Genomic DNA, 16,651 nt, shown 5'->3' on the forward strand with positions numbered 1-16,651 from the left:
GTTTATATATATATATATTCGAATGGGCCGGCAAGTGGCAGGCGGCTCACACCAGTATCCCTTGAATTTCACCATTAACTAACTCGAACACCTAGGAACTATTATCTAACGCTCCAATAATATATTATTGTTGAGCAATTATCACAATGCTTCTGGGCCTCTCTCGATTGCCTTCACGGCTCCAGCCACGCGGAGTGGTATCTAACGGCTTCCTAGATCCTGAGACCCGGGCCGTGATATGTTCGTTACATGCTCAACGGCGACATGCAATCGCTCGGGGGTGGTTAGTTGGTCCAACTTCTTGTCTCTTACGACAACCACAGCTCTCCAGAAGCTTCTCGACGAGCCGTGACAGGGTCAGTGTTTCAAGCTTGTCCCACCGGATCTCGAAGCAGCTTCCTTATCAACCGCCCCTCAACGGGTTAACCTGTATGGTTACGGGCGGCTCATCCGGTATTGGCTTTGCAATTGCAGAACGATTTTTACGCGAGGGAGCAGAAAAGGTGATTCTTGTCGGGAGGAGCAAGAAAAGACTAAGAGACGCTGTTAGGGAGTTAGAAGGAGACTTCCCATTAACATCCAACGACAACCTCCCGCAAAATGACAGTGTGGATATTCACGACACAGCAGAAAGGGCGACCCGGCCTGTCCAAAGTATAGAATATGATAACGTGATGCACGATCAACCGCGCAAAGTCAGCATTGCGGCTGCGAAGGACTGTGAAATATCTCACGTCGGTCAACACTTCACACTTGCCGTTGGGGATGTTGGGAACCCGGCATTTTGGGGTGATGATATTAAAAAACTAATGGTATATATTATACATTTCTTCTTTCCATAAGCAAAAAAGAAAAGAAAACAAAAGAAAATCTCCCTTTTCCCTATAGTCCCAAATACAAACATAAAATCACTCTACAGGACACGGTCGACATCCTCATTAACGCCGCTGGAATCTCCTACACCTCTCTCCTCCCACTAGCCAAGGACGAGGACATCACTGCCATGATCCACACAAACCTTCAAGGTACAATCTTCGCCTGCCGTACCATGGCGCGACGCGCAATGCGGTCCCATTCCCGCCAAAAGTTCACAAATGCCAATGGTGATAATGGTGATAATACTTCCTTCACAAAATGCATAATTAACATATCATCCCTCCACGCGACGAAAGGCGGCGTTGGAGCCGCGACTTACGCTTCCACGAAGGCAGGCGTGGTGGCGCTGACGCGCGCAATTGTAGCGGAGAGCGCTGGCGCACGGCAATGGGCAAGGTTGCGAGCCAATGTTATTGTGCCGGGGTATATCGAGACGAAGATGGTTGATGGTATGATTGACTTCTCTTCTCCTTCGTCATTTGCTTAGTGTAGGACATGGCTAACGCCAGTGAATTTAACTCAAGATCTAAAAGCGACAGTGAGTGAACAGGCTCTGCAGGCGATTCCGCTGCATCGTTTTGGCACAGTGGAAGAAGTTGCCGATGCGGCGGTTTTCCTCGCGACGAATCAATATGCAAATAACTGTGTGTTGAATCTGGATGGGGGGCTGAGTGCGGTGTGAGAAGTAAAAGTCGTATAATCAATGGAGAGGAGCAAGGGATTGCGGTTGAATTGGATTCACAAGTTCCTGGGCCTTATGATTTTGGTCAAACGGGATGTATTTCTTAATCCAAGCGTTGCTAGAAATACAAAACTGCCCAAGCGGAGGCAGTGGCCAATGATCTACTGAAAAAATGTCTACCTCCCGGCGCATTAAAGCCATCTTAGGCCTGGCCTTCGTTCTGCGTGAGCAACATAGCATGTAACCACTGAGCACAAAACCAGCTCTCTAATCTCCTTTCCCCACCAGTCCCGACTCTAATTCACCCGCAGAAATGCAATGAAAACTTGTAAAGTGCAGATATGAAAAATGAAAATCCGCCAATCCATACCAAAAGCCCTAACCAGCCATATGCCCCGAGAAGATCAAGATTACAAAAATAAACGGAATATCACAGCAAGAAAAGAAATGAAAGCAAAGGGAAACAAAGAAGAAAAGGAGGGGCATAAGAAAAGAGGAAGGGGGAACAATAAATCCTTCGCTCTGATGCAGGCTTTGTTTCCATCTTTTCCCTTTTTCTTTCCGTTGCTGAAAAGACGGAAATGGCTCCTGTTCCATGATATTTGAATGGATAAAGGCGAGTGAGGAAGAGGCCTGCATATGTCTTATTTGCGATCGAATGCAATGCAACGCGTCGCTGGATATGATAGCGCTTATTTAACTTATTTCTTTTGTATAATACATAAAAACTGGCTGAATTTTCAGTCCTCATCGATCAGAATAGTTCCAGAATCATCTTCTAGGATGATAGGTTTTTCAGCGAGATCACCGTCACCATCCGCCACGGACATTGTCGCAAGGCGCTTTGTCGGTTTATCTTCTTTATCGTCTGGATTTTCGTCTGCTTCGCGCTTCCGTTTTCCCGTGGTAGTTCTGTTAGTAGTAGAAGTGGTGCCATTCGTATTTAAATCCATATCAAGCTGCGGTTTTCTGGGAATGTCAGGTTTGGATGGTAAGGAAATGGGTTGTGTGGTTGGGTCAGTGAACGGTCTAAATAACAATTAGATTTGTCGCAGACAGTAAACAAGGACTTAAGTAATGATAGATATTCTTACCTCTCAGAAACAAGCAAATCCAGGTTCACTCGGGTATTCTCATCCTCCTCATCAACAACAGTGAGGAAACTGTCATTGGAGACTCCTAAATCTTTAAGTTTCTTCGGCAGGTTGTCATCTAGATCTGGATCGTAGATGGTTCCCATCTGGTTATTGATCGAGAGCTCTTCGCCATACCCAAGCTGCCCACGAAGAACGTCCTGGACTAAATCGTCTAGTGTAGCTCTTTCGAGGTCAATGGAAACCCTTCCTTGCGCTACGCTGCAGACTGGACACTGAGGGTTAGGGGAACTCAGATTTGCAGTATTTATAGCACGGACGCCTGATCGCTCGAGGAAGACCTATTACGCCGTAAGCAATCGTTTGAGATGTACGAAAGGGATCTCTGACCATTTTTGCTTTGCCATATTCGTCCTTCAGTACCTTAAACGCCTGAAAAACACATATTGCTGCCGTCATGGCATTTGTCGTGGCAATTGCTGGTATGATATTCCCAGCCATCTCTGCTCGCGGAGTTTAGCACATTGGTGCCCAAGTTGACGAGACGCTTGTTTCAGTACTCACGTTTTATCTCAAATTTTGATTTCATTTCAATTCCAAATATGTAAGATCGGAGATTTGCGCTTGCCGTGACGAAGTCGAGTGTGTCCACATCATCCTTATCGAAAGCTATCACAGGTTTATATCCATCTGTAACTGCAGCTTCGAGCTCCTGCAGCCTCCTTGAAAGACGACCAAGGCTATATAATGTTAGTTTCTCGCGCTTTAAAATAACTGTAAGCTCTGAAATAGATAGCAGTACCTGTCTTTGAAGACCGCGAAATTTTCTACCAGGCTCCAAATCTTCTGGTCATCCGAAGATATAGTTGAGTCCACTGCGGTCGCTTCTTGCTGAAGGGGATCAAATGATAGAGGCTGGGGCGGTTTCCTAGTTTTCCACATGTCCTCCATCTTCCGTAGGCGGTCTACATCCTCATTGAAGACTTTTGTGAACACTTTTTCGGCAAATCCATCAGATCCCATTGATTGGCGAATGGATAGCAACGCTTGAGCCTCTCTTTGCAAATTTTGAATCTCCTCCGCTGAATATGAAATACGTCAGTGTTCTGGAAGAATGAATTATAGGTGTTCCAAGAACGGTTATACCATTTTCGGCGTCCTCAGAATGGTCGAACTCCTCTGGATCGCTTTCGCTTTCTCCAAATAGCTCTCTAGGAACTTGTTGTTAGCCTGGTTCAAAATAGCTACCATCAAGATAAAAAGAGGCTCACGGTAGTAGATAGCTCTTTGCCCAAACTATGCAATGTATGGATTGGCTGGGAGTACTCCGTATCGTGCATACTGGGAATGACTTGGGCACTTGTTTCGCATTGCAGTCATAACACTCAGTACGTCCCTACCAAGTGTAAGCCATTACATTACGCCCACGATAAGAAATCACCGTATGCCTACCTTTTTTATGACCTGCACCTGACCGTTAAACCCTGTGGTGCCGCTCTCAATCAGAGGAACGTTTGCCGCTAGACACATGCGATTGACGTGTCTGCGCGCATCTAGATTGTCCAATGCATTGAACACGATATCGAACGACTCAAAGAATTCAACATTGAATTGTGGATCTTTGATATTGGCATGATACGCGTGGAGGGATACGTCTCGCCGGAACTTGCTAGCGACTTCTTTTGCGACCTGGATAGCGAGAAAGTAAAAGGTTAGCTATGATGCAAGCACGATAAGATGAACAATACATACTAATGCCTTTGGTTTTTTTATGTGCTCTTGTCTGAAGAGGAACTGTCTGTTCAGATTGCTGAGATCTATTGTGTCGAGGTCTACGATGTGGATTTCTCCGAAACCAGTAAGGACTAGGTTTTTCAGCAGCTCACAACCAATGCCGCCTGCACCAACTAAAAACACGCGGGACTAGGTAGAATAGATAAAAGTCAGTCCGAATGAACCTATTCCACGGCTGTTATCTGTTAACAAACCTTCCTAATCTTGGTCAACAGAGAACCCAGCGGCTGCCTTTGGAGCTTATCCATGCTTGGTGCAGAAGAACTTCCATGCGATCTGGGAGACGGCGTGATGGGAAATGATAGTTATGGGTGCCTTATAGGAATCAAACGCCAAAATGACGGCCGATAGGAGATTTGGAGTGGTTGGCAGGTCAGATTCAAACCCGGTTTGTTCAAAAGTCGAAATGAGACTTCGTAAAGGATATTTAAAGCTAGCCCTGGCAGAGTTTGATAACGAGCAACGGGCGGTGACATCAGAATCAAACACATGAAACCCAGTTACAACAGAACATATAATATCATGTAGAACACAGCAGGGATATATCCATTCACTTCAACACATTTCTCTGCGGTCGCTCTTTGAGATCCCATCTCCAATTCACCTGATGCATCATGCAGCTTACAACGTGGGTATCAATGTCAAAATATCTCCTCCTTTAAATGTCTTCATTCTTTGTTTCCTTTTATTTCCTCTTTGCTGAAGCAATTCTCAAACTCTCTAATTCTTTACTACATGACGACAGGATTTAAAAGGACAAAAGGTACTAGGAATCGTCAACATAATGTGGCAGTTGGTCAGTACCATAAATTCACCAGGATCGTACGATCTACGGAATACGTAAGGAAATAATATATATTTTCCTCGTATAAATTCCACTGGTACCTCATCCGGCGTTTGGTCATTACAGGATATAGTTAAGTGTTTGTCTCATGAGAAGATTTTTTTGCTTCATTTGAAGCATCAATGTGTGGATCGAACATTATTTTGAACTGTTTGAAAGTAACCCCCTGGGTTGTTTAAGACTAGAAATGACAATGGCTATCAGTATTCCTAAGGCACAGCGAGTTATTGTTATGCGGAAGATGAGCTGTATAGATGCCAGCCGCCCGAAGGGTTGAATCCAGCGGAAGATGAGTGGGTTACGACATCCAATACGAGCAGGAGTTATTGAGATGATTTGTCCACTTCTCAGTCATTGAGGGATCGTGGTTGATAAGTCGTTCACAATGGACATAAGTGTAATCTCGTTGTCGACTTCTTGGACACTCATTGGTCTTACAAGCGCCGGGAACTGGACGCATTCACGCTCATATAAGGTCCCTCCTGATCTTGAATCTCAATAAGATATGATATGTCCATGGCGCCAACTTGTTCGTAGGAGGCTCTACCACAGCAGGCTCCTATCAACCTGAACGCATTTCCCACTAGGCTAGAAGGAAAGATTTCTCATTCGCACCAGCACGGTCAGTTTGCCGTTGTGAATACGGATGCTGTGTTCGACGGCTCCCTACAGAGTCAGCATGCGGCAGGAATAGAGTCGGACGTTCAGGAAGCACCTAACGCCAACACGCTTTCAAGAACATACGAGAGGAGAATAAGTCGCGGGAGTTTTGGTTCGCGCTCCATGATGCTCAATTTCTACAGGATGCAAAAGTTTGAAAAGAACAAACAGAACGAGATCCACAAGAGGTACTTGATCCACACTACATCGGACTAACTAGTTACGGTAGTTATGGCGGCTGCTCTGGTGTCCCTTATGTAATATCCAATTACAAGGCATCTTTTTTTTTTTTTTTTTCATTTCCACCGTGGATGTCTATGTGGGTTCACGAGCTTTCTACATTCTCAATTTGATATTGGCATTGATAACATTGTACCAGGTTCGAGAATCGCTACATTTACCAATTCACATACTTGTACTTTTTTATGGTTTTTCAAGTTCGTGAGACCAATTATTTCCCTTCTTCTGTGCTGCAGCAGTGCAGTATTAAATGCCCCTCACTGAAACGGCGGTCTATCCCGGGGAAAACCACATACAGGAACACTACATTTATCAGACAATATTCCTGATGGCATCAAAAACGTAGACAGAAATTTCGTTTTCCAGATTTGTTTTGTTTTCCGATTTCCTTGCCATTGTGGAAAATACTTGCACCTAGGATTACCGACAAAGGTGGCCCGGTAGACATAAAAGAAACCACAAGAAATCAGCAGCATGTCGGACGACGAAGCAGACCCCGAGCTGCTGGAGTTGCTCCGTCAGTCCCTCGGACTCGGCCGCCAAGCAAAATCAGGGCCTTCCGTCGATACAAAAGTCCTTGCAAGCGCCCAACATGTCTTCGACAACTCCGTCGATGTGGCCTTAGACCCTTTCAAAACCAAGGCCGCAGCAGAGACCATCTGGCAGCTGATGCAGAAGAAGAGGTATTCTACGAAGAAGTGGGCAGAGCATGAACTGCACCCGCAGGCCAAGGATGCAAACACGGTTGATTTCATCTTCACGATGGATTTGTTGAATTTTAGCTTCTGGTCGGATGAGGCGGATGAGGCGAAGCAGTTTGCCATCGAGTATCGAGGGAATAGGTGGAAGGGATATTGGAGTCTGGTGGCTGCGTTGCAGAGAGCTCTCGATGAAGGTATGGGCAACTTTTCATCCCTCCTTGTTTCTGCTGTAACAATTTTGATATGCGTATTCAGGACATGTAGCTGAGACTATCAGAGATCCCAATCACGAGCTCGGATTTCTGGCAGAATGAGGACGAATGCACAGAGGAAGTTTTGCGCCATGTATTCCGGTCTGCAACGGATGAGGAAATCCCCATGTTCCAAGAACGCCTAGATTGTCTTCGTGAGGCCGGGAAAATTCTCTACGATGTGAGTATTCATAGTATACATACCTGCGCAATTATTTGCCCTTTTCTTATTTGGGATATCAGCCTAATTTCCTCCCCGCAGAAATACCGCTGTAGCTTCACATCCTGCATTGAAGAAGCCAACGGCTCCGCCGCAGTACTCGTAAATCTGATTGCAGATAACTTCCCCTGCTTCAGAGACAGGACGAGGTTCGAGGGGAAGGAAGTACGCTTCTACAAGCGCGCCCAGATCCTGGTCGCAGACCTCTGGGCCTGTTTCCGTGGCAAATCCTACGGGAAATTCCATGATATTGATAAACTCACAATGTTCGCAGGTATGCTTATATGTGTATATATGTCTTTCCTGTTTTACATCTCCATTTTCCACATAATTTTCATACTTATGGTAATGCTATTGTTCAAGACTACCGAATCCCCCAAATGCTACACACCCTCGGCTGCCTGCTCTATTCCCCACCGCTAGAAACGCACATCCGCCAGCGCAAACTACTGCCAAGTGGACACAGATGGGAAACAGAGCTACGCGGCACGAGCATCTGGTGCATCGAGCTGATCCGCCGCGAGATTGAAAAGCAGCATGACAAAATGGCACGACCTGGTATGTATGCGGAGCTGACGCCGCAGCTCATGACGGCGTCCGGGTCTGTGGCGGCGTCGGGATCTGTTTCTGTGAGGGGTGCAGGAGGTGAGGGGGATGTGGGGGATGATGAGAAAGGGGAGGTGGTGAGTGCCGATGCTGAGGAGGAGGAGGAGGAGGAGGAGGAAAAAGAAGAGAAAAATGAGGCGTATCCATTGGGTGTCAATGCGGTGTTGATTGATTTCATGCTGTATGATTCGATAAAGGAGATGGAAAGGGAAGGGAAGGAGACTATCCCACACCATCGTACAAGGAGCATTTGGTACTGATTTTCCAGGTGCTCGCCAGGAAAAAGACTTGGCTTTGTTTTCCATGTGGCGAGAATCGTGCCATGCCTACCTTTTTATTTTAATTCCCAAAGTCCTTTGGCGTTTCTTCGGTTTCTGGGATTGGATTCGCGGTTTGTAGATGACATGGCAATTGGATCAAAGACGGCGTTATGTGGCTTCCTAACAGCTCCTGCTAGATGTAGTACAGATTATTGATGCCGAGAATCATATGCATTTATCTATATAATAATGTGTTCCTAAACATTTACGCCAGTTTAGAAAGCCGGGAAAGGGGTATCATATCTATACATTTACGTCATATTGAAAAAAAATCACCCCACAAACTGCCTGAATAAGACTTCTTCTATGAAGCAGCCATCCCTTTTTCAATAGCATGTATCCTCTTCATAACCCCTTCTTTCCACTCTAGATAGTCTTCCCTTATATCCTCGCTCAACCAATTGAGACGATCCTGCATCATGGTGCCTAGGCCAGGCTGCAAACCACCCTGTGCCTTCGCATCCCGATTTTCGCCTCGCCGTTGATTTTGCCGCCGGATTACCCTCCTTTTTTGAGGGCTAACAATTTCATCGTCATCGTCGTCGTCGTCATTTCCATTTCCCGCTCTTTTTGCCAATCCCTCGCCCCGATTCCCTTTCACACCTTCGCCGCCTTTCGAGGGACTGGGTATGTTGTCAAACCACTCCGTTCCCACCGTCCAGTTCTGCGTCATAATAATAGATAGCCACATATCCACGTCGTTAACATATGTTTTCCCTTCCAGACCGACAACCGTCAGCGCTGCAGCAGCCATTTCCAAATACGTATCCACATCCCAGTTCTCAGCTGGTGGAAGGGTTGAGTATGTTGAGGACTGTGCAATACCCCGATGCATACGAGTGAGTACGACAAAATATACAGCCACAATCAATGTAGTGATTCTATCTCTGTAAATTTTGTCATCATTGGAGCCAGGTTCGTGCATTCCGGGTGTCGTTTTCATCGATGCGATAAGCGGGGAGATGAATTGCGTTTGATTTTTACCTCGCTGCGGCTCCGTTTCAGAAATATACGAGAGAATGGAGGAGACCCCGGCGAAGATATGTGGGGGCAAACCGGTCGAAAATGAAGGGCGCGTGGGGGATGCTGAGCTAGCTGTAGACGTGGCTGATGTTTTACATATCCGTCGAATAAGTGGCATTGTCCACGATGGGGCATCTTTCACTGAACTGTGGCTGGAAATGCCATTGGAACCCTTTCCGCGTAGGGCTACCTTTGTCCTATTATGATCTCTCGCTGCTCTCTGAGGCGGCGTTGTAGGAAGAGGGCGCTTGAGCGGTGAGCCATTCGGCGCGGTCGTTACAGCTGGAGAATTATTTTTCGACGGTGTCCGCAGAGATGAGGATGTGCCTATAGGTTTCCTTGGGGTATTTGGTGCAGAGGAAGTGGTTTTTGAGGATTTCAGTAACGCCTGCTCGAGGTATGTGTATATCTTCTTGTATACGCGGGGTGGGCATGGGGGTCTGCCCAGGGGAGAGGGAAGTTTGAGAGATTTTCTTAATCTACACAAGAGGTGTTGATTGTAATGCCCGCTTGATTAGCCAGTGATTGATGAAATATGGTTTGCGGAATTTCATTTAGATTTGAAGGGGAAAAAAGAAAAAAAATCAACCCACCGTTTGCAAGCAATCTCCGCGCAAACATACGGCCTAGCAATTTCTTCTTCGGGCTTCAAACTACTTCCATACGTGCGTGACTGTGCGAGGAGGCTTGCGGCGTGTTTGACGAGCTCCGGGGGGAGAGCTTCGGCATGGGTGGGAAGGAGGTTCGCAAGAGCTTGCTCCAGGGATTTGTTGCTCATGACGGCGGATGAGGGGAGTTGTGGGTACGTATGGGATAAATTTAGGATAACATGCTTGTTGGTATCAGTCCAACCTTCTAATGGTCTAAGGTAACTATTTTCGCAGTAGTTAGTTAGTTACTCCATATGCGATGATGTGATGTTGAGTGGAAGTTGTTCCGCAACTCGCATCCCGCTAGAAAGCCACGTGACCACGCCTATACAAACCTTTACTAAGAACCAACCTTCTACCTCTTATCAATCCTAGGATATAACTGCTAGTTAATTGCTTGTTCCACTGACAAAATATATGGTAAATTAAATAGTTAACTAGTTAGTTAATAACTACGAGGAATCTCCCAAGGGTAGTTTTATTCATTCGACCAGGGATTCCCACAGCATCATGAGAAGAATAACCTCTGCCGTCCCGTGGTTCTGATCCGCTCAGAGTAAGTTTCTCTCGCCTTGTTTCCTCAATCCTAGTGTCGAATCGGCATTTTGCCTTGGAACCGATCCCGAAGTTTTTCCTCAGAATGATCTTGGTTGTGCCATGCCCGAAGTTATTTTAGATCCTATATTGCGGTAATGATTTCGGCTTCTATCCAGCAACGCTCATTCGAGAGACTTATACAATACAATCCCGAAAAGATTGCGTCACGTTCTGCAGCTGGTCATCCGAGCAAGCCTTGCTACCTGTCCCACCCGCCAATTGCCCCTCAGGCCCTTTCCGGCAATCACTCTATACAAAAGGACGTGGCTTGTCTGCTTGATAAGAAACATATTTCATCCCGCGTTAACTGCTAAGTAACTAACTACTGGATTTCGTTGGAACCAAAAATGGGCCAAACATATAAGGAAATCTCAGCTATCGTGCAGAAACGGCGAAATGACTCGCTGTCGGCCTTCTTCCCGCTCACTGATATTGCAGAGGACAGCCTCCCTCAGGACCTGAGATCGTTCCCAAAAGCCTCGGGACTCCTTTCACCGGAGGAACTAGAAATCATCGATTCCGACGCCGAAACCCTTCTGCAAAAGATAAGAGAGAGGAAGTTGACCTCTGTCGATGTAACAAATGCATTCTGCCGGGCGACTGTGATTGCGCAAAAACTTGTACGTTGATCATCCCAGCGACAAGCTTTACCCTTGCAAAAGAAAAATAAAATCCTAATACCCTATTCTTAGACGAACTGTGTAACGGAAGTCCTGTTCAATGAAGGCCTGGAGAGGGCAAAGTATCTCGATGAATACCTGGAACGCACTGGGTCTGTCATAGGACCACTCCACGGTTTGCCGCTATCTCTGAAAGACAATTTTGTCACTTGTCCTCATCCATCATCAATCGGTATGGCGGTGCATGCGAACGTCCCCACCGACAAGGACTCCGTCCTCGTAACCATGCTTCGAGACCTGGGTGCAGTCTTTTACGTGAAAACCAACGTCCCCACAGCTATGATGATGGGAGAAACTACTAATCGGGTCTGGGGCGAAACCAGAAACCCTATCCACAAGGGGCTAACTCCAGGAGGATCCAGCGGTGGCGAGGGAGCTCTTCTCGCAATGAAAGCGTCACCGTTGGGCGTTGGAACGGATATTGCCGGTAGCATCCGCATCCCGAGCGCTTTCTGCCAGCTCTATGGCCTCAAGCCATCATTCGGACGCTTCTCTACTTTAGGAGGTAGGCCAAGTATAGCAGGCCAGGACTTCGTATATGCTGTCTGTGGGCCCATGTCCAGTTCACTCGGCGCCGTCAAGTTGTTTTGTGAATCAGTTCTCTCCGAGACCGCTGCACCCTGGAACCTGGACCCGAAGATCATACCGATGCCATGGCGAAAGGACGTTATTCAGCCAAAGGGGCGTATGCTACGATTTGGTATCCTTGGACCTAGTGACGGGGTGATAACTTGCCATCCACCCGTAGAGCGGGCGTTGACGACCGTTAGCAACGCCTTGAAGGCTGTGGGACATGATGTGATTACCTGGTGAGTGGCTTTGGTACACGTATACCTAGCATTGTCACTGGCACGCCAAAGCTAACGACTCTCTGCTCCAGGGAACCAATTGGCCACAGGGAGATCGTTTCACTGCTCAACGAATCCTTTGATGAATTAGGATCTGATGCTATCATGCCATTATTAGAAGAATACAAGGAGCCACTGTACGGCTCCATGGAGCGGGCTTTCAGCGCATACAAGAACAAGACTGAAAAGTTAGATCCCGCGAAATTGCGGCAGATGATCGTGAAACGAAACCAGCTCCAAAAGAATTTCCTCGACCGGTGGATGGCAACGAGGACAGATTCGGGCGGGCCCATTGATGCTATAATTGCCCCAGTTGCCCCCTCCGGTGCGCCCCGTCTAGGTCAGGGGGAGGCGGTGGACTATATCGGATATACTGGATTCGTGAATTTGCTGGGTAAGCGGAGAACTTGGGATCTCCCCTTTTTCTCCTAAGAAAGATACAGTATCAGGAAAGGTAGCTAATAACCACGTAGATAATTGCGCTTGTACATTCCCGGTAACTTATGCAGACAAGTCGATCGATCATCCACGCGGTGAGGGCTGGGTACCGCTGAATTCAAGAGATGAAATGATACAGGCGGATTATGATCCTGAGTTCTACCATGGAGCGCCTGTTTCTTTGCAACTGGTCGGGAAGAGACTGGAGGAGGAGAAGGTGGTTGAGATGGTTGAAGTTGTGGCACATGTCCTGAAGATTACTACCTAATGTGCCTGGATATAAGAGAGGCTGGTGGCGTTATAACCGTTAGTTAGAGCAATGTTATCAGATCGCAAGCAACATATGGATATCTGTATCTCATCGTTCCAGTTTCTTGGAGTGAGATTTTCATTGATACTAGTATTATGCGTATCATCTGAATGCGTTGGTGCGCCTTGTTTAACAGGAGTTGGGCTGGTTGCCAGTGCAACCAGACAGACGGTAATGGATACGAGCCCGCTAGGCTGCAACCAACATTTGCTCGCTCCCCCGAAAACAAGAGTTCGACAGAAAACATCCATTGGAGTCGAGACAAATATCCCAACTATTTCCCACAATCCCTCAATTCCACCTATTACCATAGAGCCGTTTCATATAATTCAAATTATATATAAATACACTTATATACACACATATTTACAATGCCAGCAACCACCCGCCGCCGCTCCGGCAACTCAAACCAATCCACCCTCTCCTTCGGCGCTCAACACAAAGTCTCCCAGCCCACGACAATCTCTTCATCACTCGCCGGCAAAAAGGGTAAGAAAACGACAGATGTCAGCTCCCCAGCCGGAGAGCTTCGCCGGCGGAGCGCCTCTGGTTCAGTATCACCGGTATCCGTAACCACTCCCGTTGTTGAACCACCATCTCCAAAAGCCAATGTCCAGTGTCCCGCTGAGATCGAGTCGGAGCAAAAGCCCGTTGCGTCATCGTCGCGGAGTGAAAATATCATTGCTGAGCAGGCGAGGGTTGAATTACGGCTGCGGAAATCCGAGGAGGATAGGCAGGCGGAGGAGCTGACGGAGGAGGATATAAGGAAATATTGGGAGAACGAGGAGGCGGGGAGGCTTGCACCGAGGGGTGAGTTTTGCTCCATTTCGTTTTTGCATTGGAATTTCGGTTTTGGGATTTTTTTTTTTTTTTTTTTTTTGGCCTCCTGCATTCTCTAGACCTATCTAGCTGTGCATTGGAAGAATGCTAAATAATGACCTGCCTGTCACTGCCACGATAGTACATCAAGAGCACCTGACGGTTCATGAGAAGATCCTACGACATTTTGATTTGTCTAATCAATATGGGGTACGTTATAACACATAATCTCAACCCAGAGGATTTTCGACGTCCTGCGTAAACTCGACTAACTGGGACAAATGCAAATACATAGCCCTGTATCGGGATTGCACGACTAAAGCGCTGGAGGCGAGCGCAGATGCTCAACCTGAATCCACCCATTGAGGTCCTTGCTGTGCTGTTGAAGGATGAGGCGAAGGGCGTTGCGAATGAGAAGGCGTATATTGACGAATTGATGTCGTAGGACATGGTACAAGCTGGCTGAGTGGTTTGCTACTTGACCTTTCAATCCCAGGCGTGGAGGTCAACGCATATTTGCGTTTTCCTCGCGATTGCGCATTGGTAATTTTGTTCGTTTCGGAGTTAACCTTTGGCTCCTTTTCTGCGTCTGCGCCTTTCGTTTTTTTAGTCCTCTCGAAAGCCTTGTTGTTCTTCCGGAGTCTGATATGATATGATATGGGGATATGGAATTGGGGAAGTCCGGCGTCTTTCTTACATGCAATGCAGTCTATCTATTAACAACACTGAAGTTTCCCCCTTTAATTCGCAACTATTTCAGCCGATCTGTTGCCGTTGAGTGTGTTATTTCGACAAGTGATATCTGTTCACGCTAACTAAAGCCAGTGATATGGGATGAACAACACATGAGAATGTATTCGGAAATGCCCCCACAGTATCGACATATCTACATTTCGCTATATCGATCCAATAACAGCAATTAATCTGCAAGAGATGCTTGTGAAATTCGGAATTGATATATCGTATGCGCTTAGACAATAATAACTTATCTTTCTCGGGATGTCACAGAACCCCACAAGCGGGCCTAGAATCACCGCTTCAATTGGGTATAGGATAAATCATGTATGCTACATTTATTGACCAGAGCAACTCACTGTCAATTGAGATTCCAAATGCTTTTGGTGGCATTGATATTTGTTGTGGATACGGATATACAAAAATCGGGGCGATATAAATGCGTTACTCCCGAGCTGGCTCCATGTCCATCACAGCATTTGATATAGCTAACTCTCCGGATCTTCCAACCCAACGGCCATTCTTTCGCTCTCAGCCATGTTCTTGCTGATGACCGTACAGATGATCCAGTGCATTGTTTTTCGGCAGTGGATAAGAGGCTCAACATTGAAGCCAGATCAGAAAGTTTTACTTTTCTTTCCCTAGCTTCAGAAGCGCCAATATCTCCCACTTATCCCCCAAATATAACCCCGTTTTCTAGTTTTCTAACCCAGCATCTTCGAAAAAAGAATTGCCGGATGATGCCGATCTCAATTTTCCAAAGGATTTCAGTGAGCATTTCAAGGATGAAATCCACAAGTTGTACCGGGGGCCCAGTCGGATTACGCAGTCAACTGTCGCGAAACCCAAACCCCCCATGGTCGTCTGGCCTAAGCGAGATAGGATACCCTTGTTGTTCTTAGGGATGTCTGCTGTGTGGCCAACCATGTTCAGCCGATTTTGCATTATTCCCTGGATTGCTGGAGTCCCAACCGAGTAAGTACAGAAGGGCTGGGCAGAGAAGAATACTGGCAGAAATACTCCGTATGTCTGGAGAATTCCTCCCTTGCTTCTCGCGAAATACGGATGCCAAAGGACTGCGGATGAAACAAAGAGGTTATATGTATCATTTTTCACAAAGCCCCGGGGCATCTGTGGAATAACCTCTCGTGGAGAGATTACACGGAGGTGGCACATCTTTATTATGGTCAAGGGTATTCATTGGCGTTGCTGAGAGGTTCATGCAGCCGATGGCTTCGATTAAAGCCGCGGTTCTAGCACCTCTATCATAGGAACAGGTCAAGGGTCAAAACGCTCCATGGGCGAATGTGAATACAAGGAATCCAGGGGCGGAAAGGGGGAAAGTGGAGAAATTAATCCCGGAGCTCTTTTCCTCCAGAAAAAGGAGGATAAATCCATACTTATGTATATAGATGCTTCAACATTCAAAGCTGACGAAAAACCATCGGGATGAACGATTGAATCCACCATGAGTCCCCAGACTTCTGATATGTGCAAGCTGAAGAGTAGATAAATATAGCTACACATGGGAGAATACAACGTAAGCCAGATCTTTTCCTAACTACGGAGTAGTCATTTTCCTAATCATGTAAAACTTTCACTCACTCTCAGTTCGTGAGTTCTTGTCATCTTCCCGATTTTGAAGTTTGCTAAATATAGACCCGTTCTCTGGCACAGGACCTTTCAAGGATGTAAAAGTAAGATGAATATGTGTGGATCTGCTGTAATCCTTTCTTTCCAGCAAACAAAGTCCAGATATTCCTTCTCCATGTGGCCAGCTGGACAGCCGGGTGTGTTTCTGTGAAAAATTAAGTACGAGGGACTCCAGAGTACTACTGCATCCCATATCATGAGACGTTGGCAGCATAAGTGCTAAGAATTGGAAAGTTTCTTCATAATCTGAGGTACTGTTCAATACTGAACGTCAATTTGGGCTTCTCTCTGCTTTTTGTAATATTTCGATAATGAGATAGCACTACTAGTACTTTTAAGTATTACTAGTATGGTGGTTCCGTTCCCACAGTTGGTGGCAAGTTAAAAAGGTTCGGCGAACGTACGGATCTTCTTGAACTCTCCTCGGTCAATTATTTCTTCAATCAAACAATGATCGCTAGCAAATACCCAACCTTTCACCCCCGGTTCCTTTCAATGTGTCTTTCTTTATGTGACATGGCAGCTAACCATGCCGCCGCTGGCCTGGGCCCCGTTGCAACCTCCGTTTTCCCTCAGGACGTAGGCTGATATCAAACATTCCATTCCCCAT

The 16,651-nt window shown here is 46.5% G+C and overlaps 5 protein-coding genes across 5 annotated transcripts; 4 read left to right on the forward strand and 1 right to left on the reverse strand.

The window, feature by feature from the left end:
• Nucleotides 1–238: 238 nt before the first annotated feature.
• Nucleotides 239–1,802, forward strand: HCAG_04924 (predicted protein; the record flags this gene model as incomplete). The annotated part of the gene is made up of 5 exons (XM_001539407.1): nucleotides 239–283; nucleotides 324–812; nucleotides 920–1,325; nucleotides 1,410–1,520; nucleotides 1,765–1,802. 5 exons carry the CDS (start codon nucleotides 239–241, stop codon nucleotides 1,800–1,802), a joined length of 1,089 nt encoding a protein of 362 aa, XP_001539457.1.
• Nucleotides 1,803–2,298: 496 nt separating this feature from the next.
• Nucleotides 2,299–4,694, reverse strand: HCAG_04925 (conserved hypothetical protein; the record flags this gene model as incomplete). Its single annotated transcript, XM_001539408.1, has 10 exons — nucleotides 2,299–2,587; nucleotides 2,653–2,993; nucleotides 3,043–3,131; nucleotides 3,217–3,392; nucleotides 3,455–3,734; nucleotides 3,924–3,948; nucleotides 3,995–4,048; nucleotides 4,105–4,368; nucleotides 4,405–4,575; nucleotides 4,641–4,694. 10 exons carry the CDS (start codon nucleotides 4,692–4,694, stop codon nucleotides 2,299–2,301), a joined length of 1,743 nt encoding a protein of 580 aa, XP_001539458.1.
• A 1,970-nt stretch (nucleotides 4,695–6,664) lies between these two features.
• HCAG_04926 (conserved hypothetical protein) lies at nucleotides 6,665–8,228 on the forward strand (the record flags this gene model as incomplete). The annotated part of the gene is made up of 4 exons (XM_001539409.1): nucleotides 6,665–7,085; nucleotides 7,169–7,323; nucleotides 7,405–7,636; nucleotides 7,726–8,228. The coding sequence occupies 4 exons, from the start codon at nucleotides 6,665–6,667 to the stop codon at nucleotides 8,226–8,228; spliced, it is 1,311 nt and encodes a 436-aa protein (XP_001539459.1).
• Nucleotides 8,229–10,905: 2,677 nt separating this feature from the next.
• On the forward strand, nucleotides 10,906–12,792 carry HCAG_04927 (predicted protein; the record flags this gene model as incomplete). Its single annotated transcript, XM_001539410.1, has 4 exons — nucleotides 10,906–11,178; nucleotides 11,251–12,047; nucleotides 12,119–12,480; nucleotides 12,560–12,792. The coding sequence occupies 4 exons, from the start codon at nucleotides 10,906–10,908 to the stop codon at nucleotides 12,790–12,792; spliced, it is 1,665 nt and encodes a 554-aa protein (XP_001539460.1).
• A 413-nt stretch (nucleotides 12,793–13,205) lies between these two features.
• Nucleotides 13,206–14,098, forward strand: HCAG_04928 (predicted protein; the record flags this gene model as incomplete). Its single annotated transcript, XM_001539411.1, has 3 exons — nucleotides 13,206–13,644; nucleotides 13,796–13,863; nucleotides 13,949–14,098. The coding sequence occupies 3 exons, from the start codon at nucleotides 13,206–13,208 to the stop codon at nucleotides 14,096–14,098; spliced, it is 657 nt and encodes a 218-aa protein (XP_001539461.1).
• Nucleotides 14,099–16,651: the final 2,553 nt, after the last annotated feature.

This window comes from Histoplasma capsulatum, genomic scaffold (assembly GCF_000149585.1).
Source record: "Histoplasma capsulatum NAm1 scaffold_5 genomic scaffold, whole genome shotgun sequence".
Classification (NCBI taxonomy): Eukaryota; Fungi; Ascomycota; class Eurotiomycetes; order Onygenales; family Ajellomycetaceae; genus Histoplasma; species Histoplasma mississippiense.